General features: G+C 35.3%; 2 protein-coding genes across 3 annotated transcripts; one reads left to right on the top strand and one right to left on the bottom strand.

Annotated features, from left to right (window-relative positions):
• The first annotated feature begins 1,038 nt into the window (after positions 1-1,038).
• On the top strand, positions 1,039-3,133 carry LOC145635666 (thylakoid lumenal 16.5 kDa protein, chloroplastic-like). Its single transcript, XM_081686991.1, has 4 exons — positions 1,039-1,487; positions 2,461-2,600; positions 2,718-2,790; positions 2,868-3,133. The coding sequence occupies exons 1-4, from the start codon at positions 1,103-1,105 to the stop codon at positions 2,975-2,977; spliced, it is 708 nt and encodes a 235-aa protein (XP_081543117.1). The 5' UTR covers positions 1,039-1,102; the 3' UTR covers positions 2,978-3,133.
• Positions 3,134-3,358: 225 nt separating this feature from the next.
• Positions 3,359-13,462, bottom strand: LOC145635665 (uncharacterized). 2 transcript variants are annotated; one of them, XM_081686990.1, is made up of 3 exons: positions 13,318-13,462; positions 13,053-13,152; positions 3,359-4,829 (listed from the first exon to the last, which is right to left on the bottom strand). In XM_081686990.1, the coding sequence occupies exons 2-3, from the start codon at positions 13,137-13,139 to the stop codon at positions 3,681-3,683; spliced, it is 1,236 nt and encodes a 411-aa protein (XP_081543116.1). In that variant the 5' UTR covers positions 13,140-13,152; positions 13,318-13,462; the 3' UTR covers positions 3,359-3,680. The 2 variants fall into 2 exon arrangements, with proteins under 2 accessions (XP_081543116.1, XP_081543115.1); XM_081686989.1 differs by having other exon boundaries at positions 13,272-13,423.

Below are 13,462 nucleotides of genomic sequence, written 5' to 3'. Positions count from 1 at the left end.
CACTACATACTACCCCCAAAAAAAAAAAAAAAAAAAAAAATAATAATAATCAAATTAATTTGAAAGTTTCTTTTTATTTGTTTAATAAATCTCCAAATCTTAATTGATAATTAAGACCTTTTATATGCCACTAGTTACAACACACGTTTGTGATGGAATCTTTACTTTCTTTGCAAGCATTTCTTTATATCACAAAGCTTATCATGTTATTGTTTCTTTCTATAGGCTAGTCCTTTTGACGCAATTATATCCTTGTCAAATTGTCAAGTTTGAACACTACCAATATCAAGCTCTTTCTACTTATTGAAGTTCTTTAGCCACATCCACGTCCGACATATGGAGTTAGACTTTGTTCACTTTACCTTAGAAAACTAATGTTACTTTGGAAGCGTTAATGGGATCATTACGATGGACAACTCACAAATGTGGAAGTACAACAAAGCAGGCGAAAATGAAGTATGGATTACCTAGATTAGTGTAGTAAAAGCAATAAAAGACAGCGAGTTGCGCAAAAGAGAATAATCAAGAGTATCATTGTTGAAAAATCAGGTAGTTATTAGGTTTTTATAATGATAACTATTTTTTGCGTTTTTTCAATCCATGTATGAAATTTTGACTAGTATTACTACTATTTGTATTCAAATTTCGACCATCAAAGAGTTTAAATTATATGCTACAAAAAATGAAAAATATATAATCAGATAAATTTAGGAATATGGTGCTGAAAATTCAAATGTTGCATACAATTCACTAGTATTATTTTTTTTTTTAAATTAGTACAAAATTTAAAAAAATTAATATAAAATAAAATAGTAACTATATCATTTTTATTTTGAAGGGATAGTAATTATATCAATTTTAATAAGGAAAAATTGCAAAAATGACCTTCCAATTTTACAAAAATGACCCCAATATATCTATTGGATCAGAGATATCCAACAAAATCTTATCTCTTTGAAGTCCAATGTTGCCCCTCCTTCACAAATTTTTCCCACCAAAAAAAAAAAAAAAAAAAAAAAGAAAAAAAAAATCATACTACTCAATTCGATTCTACTAACAAACACATAAAGTGAAAGAAGAAATTAAAGAGAAAAAAAAAAAAATGGCAGTAGCATCAGCTTTTCTGTCAACTGCTAACACATTCCATTATCTTTCATCATCCAACTCTTTAACACCCACTTCAATTTCATCATCAAATTCATTATTTTGCCTTGAAAAAAACAAGCATTTTAATTTATTAGTACCCTTTTGTAAATCAGAATCACCCATTTTATCATCATCATCAATTCCATGTCTTAGTAAAAGAAGCTTTGCCCTGTCTTTATCTTCTGCATTTCTTTTACCATTAGCAGGAAAAGCTGTGCCACTCGCCGAAGCGGCGCCATTGGAAGCTGAGGATGATTTAGAGCTCTTGGAGAAGGTTAAGAAGGATAGGAAGAAGAGGCTTGAAAAACAAGGAGTTATTAACTCATCCACTAAGGAAAAAGGTTTTTTTTGTTTCCCCTTATTTTTCGAGTTTTTTGAATAAAATCGGTATTTTATGACAGTACCCGTGTTGGATCCTCGACACTCGAACATAGTTAATAACAGAATTGAACTTTACCTACTTGTATCTGCTGTCATGCTGAAACTCAGAGATGTTATCTGTTGTATAGTGCTGATTAAGTGATTAGTGATTAGACACTAGGTTGAATGCAATTCATGGAAATTATTATATGCTATCTTAGAGAAGATAATTTTAAGGACTCAGCTTTTTTGAAACCAAATTAGGGAACATAATTATTGCTCAAGTTTTTCAACTGGTTCTGACATTTTTATGTTACTCAGACTCCAAAACTGTTACCTCCAATACCATATAATAGTGTCTCGAACAGATATGCCTAGCATTTCCTAGTGCTGTGCTATTTCTGAATGATCACATGGATTGTGAAAAATCCGAGTAGCATAGTTACAAAGGTTCTGAGTTATGACATCGACGAAATTCACTAGATTAAGGACTTTTTCTCTTCAGCTTAATTTCAATTCAGTCGAGTTCAGTTCAGTTCAATTCCTAATTTCCTTCTTTCATAAACAGTTCAGTCAGTTCAGCTCAGCTCGGTTTAGCTCAACTCAATTCAGTAAATCAGAACTAGGCCTTAAAGGTTGTGAGCTTGTGATTGTTTTCCTTTTGTTGAGCCTAATTGGTTGGATTGTACACTTGTGTCTGTGTTTCATTGTGCTTGGTTACATTATATAAGGTGTACTTTAATTCTACTACGATTTACTGCTGAAAGCACACGAATAATCCAGTGATTTAAAGGGGAATTATGTTTGAACTGCTTAAGATCTCGCACCTTTTTCATTTATATTTTTGTTGAGGAATTACTCCTTATAGTTTTGTTTAAAAGTCCTCCTTAACAGTATAATGCTTATACAGTATGTTTTCTTTCTTTCTGTACAACTGATGTCCTAGACCATCAGGGTACCTGCAAGATGTCGTGTACAAGTTGAGCGAGGTAGGTCAAGCTATAGATAGCAATGATCTGAAAGCTGCTAGTTCAGTTCTTGGTGCTAGCACTGACACTGATTGGATTAAGAAGGCTAATTCAGCCTTCGCCAAGGTCTGTTCCTGAGTCTTTATTCATACTAAATATTGCCGGATTCAAATTTTCCATTGATCTGCAGAACTCTCAGAATTTTTATTGCTTTTGAACCAACTAAAAACTCTCCCCTAATAGCTAAGCTCGGACCCTGAGGAAAAGGAAGAAGTGGATATGTTCAACACCTCAATTTCAAAGCTGATAACATCTGGTATGGCTGGAAGACTCTCTAAGCTTACTTTCTCTGCATTACAACATCTCATACTGATATTTCTTCGTAACTTGTAGTTGCCCAGAAAGATGTTGAATCATCTAAGATCGCGTTTGTATCTTCAGCTAGTGCGTTTGAGAAATGGACTGCACTGACAGGACTTGATGGAGTTCTCAAGGGGCTTTGAAAGAGACTTTTTGATTCTAACTGCACCCGCCTTATTCTTAAGCAAGAGTTGTATCCACTTCCCTGTTTTGGTGTAGATTTCATACTTTCTACTCATAATTTGTAAAGACCCACTAGATCGGCATCATTTTTTCTACGGAGTATCTGAATTTTTCCATACTTAAGGCCAAGAATTAGCATTCATTTTACATGTAACTATTCATCATAATTAGTCACACCTTTGTTGAAATTCGGCATTTTCAAGCTTATATCACGGTTTAAAGAGCATCTGTTATAATTCAAAGTGATTTCTATCGCTTCGATCAAATGATCGGCTGCAAACAGCTGATAGAGCCACGTTATTCAAGTGTTACAAGGATATAGAATTATTTAACAGTACATATAAGTGTAGCTTCATACATTACATATAATGGTTGTTAAGTTATAACAGAAGCAATAATCTGACAGGAAAACGTTACAGACAGATCTCTACAAGAGCTACAAATTTTTCCCCCTAATCACAGGCTAGGTCAAGACCTCTGTGGCCTAATCTACAACTGTGTACAGGGGTATCTTGACTAACAACAAATCAGAATCTACCATAAACAACAAATCAGTTTCTACCATAAACAACAATGCTACAACAGTCATTCAGAGAGCCCTGTAGATCTCAAAAAGAGACGACTCAACAGGAAGATGACAATAAGATTAGCGAGAATCAAGACTCAAGACCTAGCCTCGCCTGCCTGGCTTCCATTCTCGATCACCTCCAATACCTTCTTGTTTATGTCACCCTCCACAGAATCTTTTCCCTTTGGTTCTATGGGTTCTGGAGCAGCTGTTCCATTGTCTTTGGCAGCAATATTGATACCAGCTTCAGGCTTCACCTGTTCTGGCATACTGTCCTGTTTCTCAGAATGTGGTTGCTCTGCAGCTTTAGTATTATCTCCTCCAACTGTGTTCTCTACAACAGTAGTTACTTGAGAAGGATCCGCTTCAATTTTATCCTCAATATTCCTTGCATCTGGATCAGCTGCTGCATCTTTCTTGCCTTCTTCAGCATCTTCTTTCACCTGTTCCAGCAAACCTTCTTGCTTCTCAGCTGGCTCTTGTGGGCCTTGCTTCCCTGCTTCTAAATCCGCATCTTCAACGGCGGCCTTATCTCCCTCACTCTCTTTTGGATCTTGAATCACAGCATCTTCTTTTACCTGTTCTTGCAAACTATCCTGCTTCCCAGCTGGCTCTAGTGGGCCTTGCTTCTCTGCATCTTCAATGGAGGTCTTATCACCCTCACTCTTGTTTGTATTTAGCTTCTCAGTTTCTGCACATTTCTCATCCTCAGCTACAGGCACTGCAGTCTCACCCTCAGGCTCAGGAACAGCCTCCGTGGTCTCAGAAGTCACATCTTTGTTCTCGGGTTGGTTTTCTTTTGCAACTTCCTTTTCAGCTTCAACCTCAGCCCCACCTGTCTCAGTCTTTCCAATTTCCTGCATCTCGACATCTTTATTGGCTCCCTCGTCTGTCTCTTTTTTCTCTATCTTTTCAGCATCATCCATCTGGATCTCTTCCGTCTTAGTTTCTTCAGCTGTCGCTTCACCATCCTTGCTATCCATCTTAGAAGCAGATGATTTCCTGCTTCTCTTCTTGGGGGTATCACTTTCAGGAGTAGTAGGAGAAGCTTTTACTTTCTCACTAATTCTAGCTGATCTTCTAGGCGTCTCACCAGTGCCCCAATCAAATTCAGATGCTGGTGGACCACCAGGATGAGATTTCAGGTATTGCTGCAGCTGCCTTTGGCTGTGAATTTCCTCCCCTGTTGGAGCAGTAAATACAATCTCGTTCTTCCTAGGGGTGCCTCCTCTTTTAGGGAAGAACTGCAAACACCTCATCACATTACAAGATTCAGAACAGGAAATCCACAAGGAAATCACATATAAAGTGCAAAAAGTAAAACACAGAAGCAGAAGTGGGGAAAACAAAAGAGGAAAAAAAGTAGTTTACATTTGATGTACTTCCTCTATCCCACAAATACTTGCATGGTCACTTTTGACACAAAGATCAAGAATCATTAACATAGATGAGTAAAGATATTGAAGTAGGTAGAGCGAAAAATGAGAGAATGTTTGGATAAGAAAAAGTGAGTAAAAAGAGGAAGAACACCATAAAATGTGAGTTGAGTTATTTTGGAGAATTTAAAAAATAAAACCATACTAACTTTTGTGATACGCAGGGAGTACTAGTACAAAACGAAGCAATCAAAATTTTCTCTTTTACTTCCAAAAAAAGTTCATCCAACAGACGAGAATATTTTTTTTTTAAAAAAAAATATATAAAAAACATAAACATTCAGTTTCCTTCAAAAACAAAAAAGCTTTGACATCAATATTCCATGAGATTTATAAAAATGCTACCCTACTAAGTGCTGCACTTGCAGGGCTAATTATATGAGTTAAGATTGTATCCAAGAAGACAGCAAAAGTTGTTTTCTTGAGGATAAATCAAACAAGTATTTATTAAACCAGCAACAAGATGATGACTTAATCCTAACAATAGACTCATCCTAGCACTGATAGATAACCAATCAGGGAGAACTATGTATGCTCTTTTTGCAGTGAAGCAGTAAGCCTAAGCAAGTATTGAGGTTATCCTTTGTCAAACACACACTATATATAATTACCACATTTCAAGCTCTCACTAATGGCCAAACTACACAGCAGTAAGTATATTCTACTCTAATGAGGTGCATAAATGAAACCAATACGTTATTTAAAAGGAAAGGAGTCTGTTTGCATAACTGGAGTCTGTTTGCATAACTCTAGCTTCAAAGCTTACAAATGGAGAAGACAAATCAGAGATACTTTGTCACAGTTGATGTTGTTCTCCCAGTTAAAAAGCATGATCACAAAACCCCAACCAAACAACTATTTAGTAAGCTAGATTAGACCATTCATTCATCAGTACCATCAGCAAAGATCAAAAGGATACTATCAAGAAGCAAAGTCAGCTACTTTCAATTTACAACACTCCCAGTTGTTTTCAGGCAATGGCACCTATACAACGTTACAAGCTCACCACCACATACCCAACATCTAGTAACAGGATCCACAAATTATAATCCTTATATCATAATGGCTTAAAATGAACCCATGGTAAGCCTATTAGACATCACTAAAGATACCCACTAATTACTTGTGTTTCAATACTTCCATGTGCCTCAAAAAGTGCTTGGTCAAACTTGAAGTAGCAGAACTAAGTTTCAAGTAGTCACAGCCAAATGTGTATCCACTGAGCCACACACACACACACACACACACACACAACAAAAAACAAAAACAAAGGAAGACAGTGAATAAAGGTGTGCCAGACATAATATAGTCATTAAAAGAAAGTAAAGATGGTAGAGAGGCATCAAGATTCGAGGCATCAACAGATTAGATGAATGCAGAGAACCCAAATTTTGACCTCATTGGTTCAGCAAGAAAGGTCAGAGGAACTGACGCTTTGTTTGGATAACAAAGAAGGAAAGAAAGGAAGGGGGGGGGGGGGGGGGGGGGAGGAGGAAGGGAAGGGAAGGGAAAAGAAAGGGAGGGGGAGGTGAGCTCCATTTTCCCTCCAAATCTCTCCAATTTTGGAGGGATTATGCTTATTAAGGAGAGATGGAAAATGGACCCCTCCCTCTCCTTCCCCTTCCTTCCCCCAATCTTTAACCCGAACAAGAGAATTTGTCTCCCTCCCTTTCCCTGCTCTTCTTTTCCTTCCATTTCTTTCTATACAAACAAAGTGTAAGGTTTTGCAATCCCACTCCCCTCAAGGCTATTAAAGCTTGTTCAACCAACAGCTTCAAATTTTAATCAGAGCCAATTTAAAAGGAATGCTAAAGATAAGCGATATAACAGTAGATATATGAAGACTTGAACGCCACATGATATCAATAAGGAAATAAATTTTAATCAGAGCCAATTTAAAGGGAATGCTAAATATATGCTATATAACAACAGTAGATCTATGAAGACTTGAACACCACATGATATCAATAAGGAAATGAAAATGAGATAGGTTGTCACCTTAGGACTAAATCAATAACAGCGTATTCTTACCTCCAAAGTCTGTTCGTATCCACCATACAGCTATTTTAAAACCAAGTCTAAATATTTTTCCCATTATGAATTCCTTCTTGATGGATAATTTAAGCCTTTAAGAGAATCGAGTCCCAAGCAGCTAGCTGCAAGTGGTTGTAGACTAATAGCATTTACCTTGCAAGAATTTAAATTAGGTCAGTTAACCAACTACGCCCAGCTAAACCTAATTATGATTGATTTATGCCGTAAAGGTACTTTCTATTACAAGATTTACAACATGGATATCACTGATTTATAACATGTGGGAATTGTAGGTATGAGCAGACAATCAGCTATTACCCAAAACGTGACTTCTGCATCTCATATATACTAGAAAAGCTGACTACGAAAGCTCTTGTCTGTACCATCAAAAGATTCAGGACCAACCTCCAGAGTTAAGATTTTTTTTTTTCAGACTATACGAGGAACTTTATTGGCTTGTGTCCAGCTGCTAGGTTGCGTAAGCTTCAATCATTTTTGGGGATTCAACAAAACAGCAAAGATCAAACATGAACAACTTTACAAGGCTCTAAGCCAATTCATAGAGCAATAGTACCTTACCCTAAATTTTCCAACATAAAAGAATCATTTGTTTCAAATCTTTCATAATAAGACACTAATTTACCATATTAAAACTTCATCTAATCCAAGAGAAAATAGCTTCCACAGTGAGGGGATGACCACAAAAATCTACAAATTCAACACACGCTATAAATCTAACAAAAACTTTTGCATACATCCGGTTTACACTAATATTAGTGTACATCGAGCAGTATAGGGGTAACTTTAAGCCAATTTAGGGTAATTTTTTACCTTTTTTTGGATAACTTTGAACATAATATGATTTTTTTTATAAATCGAACAAGAAAAGTTTTATAAGGGTGATAAAATTACTTTCAATCACTAATAATTGAATTTTAATCATTTAAAATGTGATTCTTTACCAATAAAACGTAGATTATTTTTATTTGTATTGGGTTACTTTTATACATATTAGGGTAACTTTTATTCATTTTAGGGGTAACTTTTGATCACTTTAAGATAGATTTAAAATGGATGTACAATAATTATTGTACACCCGATCTTTTTAAAAGTTTGTGTAAACCTAAATCAAAAGGGAAGTTTCAGAGAACAATAAGCAAATCTACCTTGGGAATTTATACTAAACATGAAAAACAAGATTTCATAAAAATATAGACTAGAAGTAGTAAGGCCCTATCTCTTCACCTTAAAACAATAAAATTTAGTACAGATAATTTAAGTTTAGTAAAAATATTAGAATAAGTTCAATTCCATAAATATAAGTTATAAAAAAAATAAGTATATTCTTACAACAAATATATAAGCGAATCAATAAAAATAAATTTTAACCGCTACAAATAAATTAATTACAGTAAGTTTCAGCAAAAACAATTTAAGTTCAGTAATTATCAGGTGAAGAGAACAAGGCCTAATAAGGTCAGTAACTGCATATAACTTGGCTGTACAACAAGAAATGTATTGCCATACAAGATCAAATCCTTATATATATCTTACCAACTGGATATCAGCAATATCTTCACCATGCATCCCAAAAGTATAAAGCATTTTCACCTTAGAGCTAAAGGAACAAAAACAAACAATACATATTTAGCTCCCAAGCTTAATGATGTCCATTGTATTTTCTCCTCGTACTAGTAATCAGATTTCCCTCAAATTTGCTGATCCAAAATCTCTTTAAAGTTTCACTCATGCCATGTCATATAAACATATTTGCTACATATTCTATCCCTATAAGCCTAAGTTAAGCCAACACCTCAACATATAAATCCAAAAAATTGTCAAGGAATCCCACCCAATCCATTTGTCACATTTTCCACATTATATACTGGAACAGGAGCAGAAAATCCTGGATTGAAAATGATTCTCCAGTGGACATGCATAGCAAGTCTGCTATTAAGCTAATAAGCTATAGTGCTAGACTAAGCCCGGGTATGCCATATTATCCTCATCCTAGTAAACTCTAAAGGATCTACAACCTCCAACAGCTAACCACAAGAGACCTTAGTTTAGAGTAACTGAAGATGTAGTGATAAGGCCTTTCCTCAACTTCCATTAACTCTAGCAAACCCAAAAAAAAAAAGGGTTACTTCTGTTGACCAAAAGTCTGCTTTCCTAGACAAAAGGTCATATAGGTGTTGATCTAGGTATTACATTCAGCTAATTGTATAATAGCAAAGAAAAGGCTCCAAACAAGCAGCCTCAATAATAGGAGACTTTCTTGACATCTAGATCCTCCCTTTGGAAGGAATTTACAAACACTTCTCTAGATTCCCAAAGCAGACTTGTCAAAACAAATTCCCAGAAAAAAGTATCAGACCTTATGGCGTGTTAATCATAAGAAAGCACTTGGATGTATATCTATTCAATCAAATGTCTGTTCATGAAACAAAATCCTAATCATTCATCATCAAGTCCAAGAATTTAGCAAGCCAGGGATTCTGCAATCAGCAAGGGGGACCTTGGGAACAGGGAGGAATCCAAACCACTAAGGTTAAGCATCTTCAGTATACTCCACTACAGCAGAACAGCTGATACGTATTGACTTTTCCTATTGTGATCACCACCATATAGATGCTTTTCCTTGAAAAATTGGTATGTAAAACGAAAATAGTAGAGGACTTACCAAATTCTATCAAAACAAGTCATACTCAGCTTAACAGAACCTGCACCATTTCCATAATAAGTTCAACAGATCCTCAGCAAAAGTAGGGAAGTGTTGATTTCATATAACAACTTGGGGAGCTCTAAAATTGGCTCTGCACTGAGCTCTGCAATGTTCCCTGGGAGAACTTCATACATAGGATCAGCAGAACCAGACCTCTTAGCAGGGTAAAAACCCGTATTACAGCCATATAAAGTAAAACTATGTAATACACGAACAGCCTAGAAAATTTAAGCATTTCATGACAAGAGCACACCATAAGAATATAAGGTTTCCCTATAGTCCCTCTAGGAAGATATTTGTCCCATACTCTTATGTAGTACACTAATACTAGATTGAATGAATGAATCAGTTGTGCATGTTAAATATCACCTAAACTTCACATGAAATCTCAACTGCAGGGTTTCAACGCTTATAGTAATAACATCAACACATAAGCATTTCTGTGATGACACATTAGACCTTGTCTCCTCCAACGCCTATCCTTCTTGATGAAAAAAGACATGTACACATATGGCGAGGTTATTTACTCCAACAAACAATATTTATGTATTTTAAAGGTACTAAGCCAACCAAATTTCGAGGTTATATAACTCTGAATCCCTACTAAAGCTTCTGATAAACCCGGGTATCTCATCAACGCTTCAACCATAAAAAAATCTAGGTTCAAAGGAAATACAACAGTAAGCAACAACAAAAAAAACAAAGCCTTGTATGGGTTGGTTACATGAAAAACTATCTCATTTGGTCATCCACAAAGATTCACTTCCTCCAATCAATTCTATCCAATGCTTCATTCTTTCGCAAACCCAATTTCATCATATCTTTAACTCCCTTAATTCAAGTCATCTTTGGTTTCCCCAGACTTCTTTTGAAAACTCATTTCCCAACCCTTCCTCAGGTTAAAGTCTCACATGCCCAAACAGCAATTCTTTTGTAACAATAATTATGCTCTCACTAGGTGCAGAATTCCTAGTTACACCATGATTTAAAATTTCAAAACTGCTCTCTAATTACTCTTTTGCATTAGCGGTAACACATCTTTAACCCTACCAAGCTAAATCAACCAAACCCTAACATGTCTTAAAAAAATAAAAACAACAAAAACAAAAACTGCCAGACAGACTAAGATCAAGTACACAGAAGTGTGTATGAGGTCATGAATTGATTCTTTTTACTCAAAACATATTAGAGTCATTATACCTGATTGAGATGCGTGCAAAAAATTAGGAGCTTCGGATGCCACACCTCCCTAAAATGGTCTGAGGTGTGAACCAGAGCAATAAAGTTCAAGGCTGCTATGAGTCCAAAATGTAGAAATTCCACCCCAGGCAATAAAATTGAAGGGAAAGACAAAGTAAAAAGGTATTATATTTTAAAATCCTATTAAACATTTATATGGCCCCAAATGGAAGTCAGAGTTATCAAGAATCAAACAGCCCTTCAAGCATCATGGAGAAGTTGCTGATAGAGTAGCTATCACCAATACCATGCAGCCAAACCATCAATTATCTCCTTCAGGTTCATCCTTGAAGATTATTATCATGAATCTGCTCTACCCTAGTCAACACATGACAAAGAAACTCACGATCTCCAGCCTCATTATCAAGGGAGCTCTCGTAAAAATATCAATAATCATTTTACACTGACCACCCAGCACACACATTATACTCCATCATGTGTTAATAACTAAGTGTAACATATTAACATAAAACTCCTTATTGTCTTGGTCTCATATGGTTCATGTAGAAGAGCTATGGACTAACTAAAGAAAAAGGCACTTGTGTACAGTAACTTAATATCTATGGATCTTTTTCATCTTCTCATCCAATTTAACATAACCACAGATCTTTAATGTGAAAACTCATATAACATCTCCAGTCAGCAATTCTTTGGACTATTTCCATCACTAGGTCACCTCATAAAACTTCAAACCTCAAACCTTGCAAACATCCTTAGACACCTCTGTTCTACAAATATCCATCATTCATCATAGTATCATACATTTTATACTTCAAGCATTCATCAAACATCCTATTAAGTGAACTGTCTCTTCTGTAATACAATACCTTCAGTAATAGTAATTAATTGGAGCATGTGCAAGGCTTTCCCGTAACATCCACTCAAATCAAGCTGGAATCCATTTAGCAATAACTACTAGCAATGGCACTTTCATGGATTTCCTTAAAACACCCTCCATTTCAATGTCCTCAGTCCTCACCCAGCTTTAGATCAATAAATTGTATTCTTATGATAATACCACTAATCAAATATAAAAATCCTAGGAACTTAAATTGCTAATTTACAGCCAAGCCAACCACACAGTGAAGTTCAAAGCTACAAATAAGTTGATATTAGAACTAGTTAGACTTGCACAACTACCTGTACCAAAGTCATGGTATATAAGGTTCACCTAACCAGGTCAATGCTCAAACATTAAAATAAATAAATAAAATTGCATACAAAAAATCTTTGGCAATATTTTTTCCTGTAGAGAGCATCCCACTGATCTCAGTCTTCTTTCTACTTCTAATTTCCCTACACTAGCTTACATCGAGGAGCAATTGTTAAAAGTTATTCAACTTATGAATCACTCGTCAGTTGTCACTCTCATAAACAGTGGGGAATATTTCAACAATGAATAGCAATCGAATGTTAAAAGACAATTCCCAAAATGCTTTCTGCGGAATCTGCAGTTCGGATTTCCCAAATCCACCCCCCCCCCCCTCTTCTCTCAAACCAGCTAAAAATTTACAAGGACATAAACAATTGGTAAAGCAGCATTTTTATAAAAAAAAAAAAACAACATGACACTACATTTTGAAAATTGCATTTAAAGAGAAATGCTTGAAATTAAAATGCGGAGATAAATCATTAATCGCTTAAAAAATAATAAGTTTATAAGCAACAAGTAAAATAATAATTTATTAAAGTAAATATGTAAGTGCCTTCCCACAATCCCACTAAACCCTAAAAGACAAAAAAAATCTGGTAGTTTAACTATAATTTGAAATATTTTGCTCCAAAAACCCTTTCCCCCCATTTGCTAAAAAGGGCATATTAATCAAAATAAACCAACAAGAAATCCCCAAATACAAACCCTAACTTACAAAAAACAAAATTCCCTACAAATAACACGATTAATATAAAATTAAACACAAACCCATGTCATAAAATACCACGAATTAACCAAATTTAAACCCAATTCGTACAAAGAATTAAGAAATTTAATACCAGTAGAAAAATTAAAAGTGAGAAATTGAAAAGAAAAAGACCTGTTTCTTCCAACCAGATGGAGCAGGAAGCTCCATTGAAACAACTTCTTCTTGTCCAGAAGCATTCTTCTCAACTTCACTTGCCATTTTTAACTTTCACCTGCAAAAATTCATAGTTTACCCACAAATTAATTCCAAAAAAATCATGAAAAAATTCCCAAAAAAATTGAAAAAAATAATTTTAAAAGTATATTAGAAAGAGAGAGCTTAAGGCTGTACTCTAATTCTGTGAAATATTAGGTAATCTCTGTACTCTCTCTCTTACCGTTTGTGTTGCGAAAATCAGGTGAAGAAGAATCGAAGAAAGGAGGAGAGAGAAAGTGGATATAAAGGATGTGGGGTTTGTTGAAATTTCTAGAAAATAAAATTTATTTGTCTCGTTTATGGAGGATTATTACACGTTCATTTTT

Source organism: Chenopodium album, chromosome 6 (assembly GCF_948465745.1).
Source record: "Chenopodium album chromosome 6, dcCheAlbu1.1, whole genome shotgun sequence".
Lineage (NCBI taxonomy): Eukaryota > Viridiplantae > Streptophyta > Magnoliopsida > Caryophyllales > Amaranthaceae > Chenopodium > Chenopodium album.
This window is presented reverse-complemented; position numbering and strand designations above follow the sequence as displayed.

Coding starts and splice junctions, on each gene's coding strand:
- LOC145635666 (XM_081686991.1), top strand. CDS start 1,103: ATGGCAGTAGCATCAGCTTTTCTGTCAACTGCTAACACATTCCATTAT. Junction 1,488..2,460: donor CTCATCCACTAAGGAAAAAG/GTTTTTTTTGTT, acceptor CTAGACCATCAG/GGTACCTGCAAGATGTCGTG. Junction 2,791..2,867: donor TTCAAAGCTGATAACATCTG/GTATGGCTGGAA, acceptor CGTAACTTGTAG/TTGCCCAGAAAGATGTTGAA.
- LOC145635665 (XM_081686990.1), bottom strand. CDS start 13,139: ATGGCAAGTGAAGTTGAGAAGAATGCTTCTGGACAAGAAGAAGTTGTT. Junction 4,830..13,052: donor CATCTGGTTGGAAGAAACAG/GTCTTTTTCTTT, acceptor AGGTGTTTGCAG/TTCTTCCCTAAAAGAGGAGG.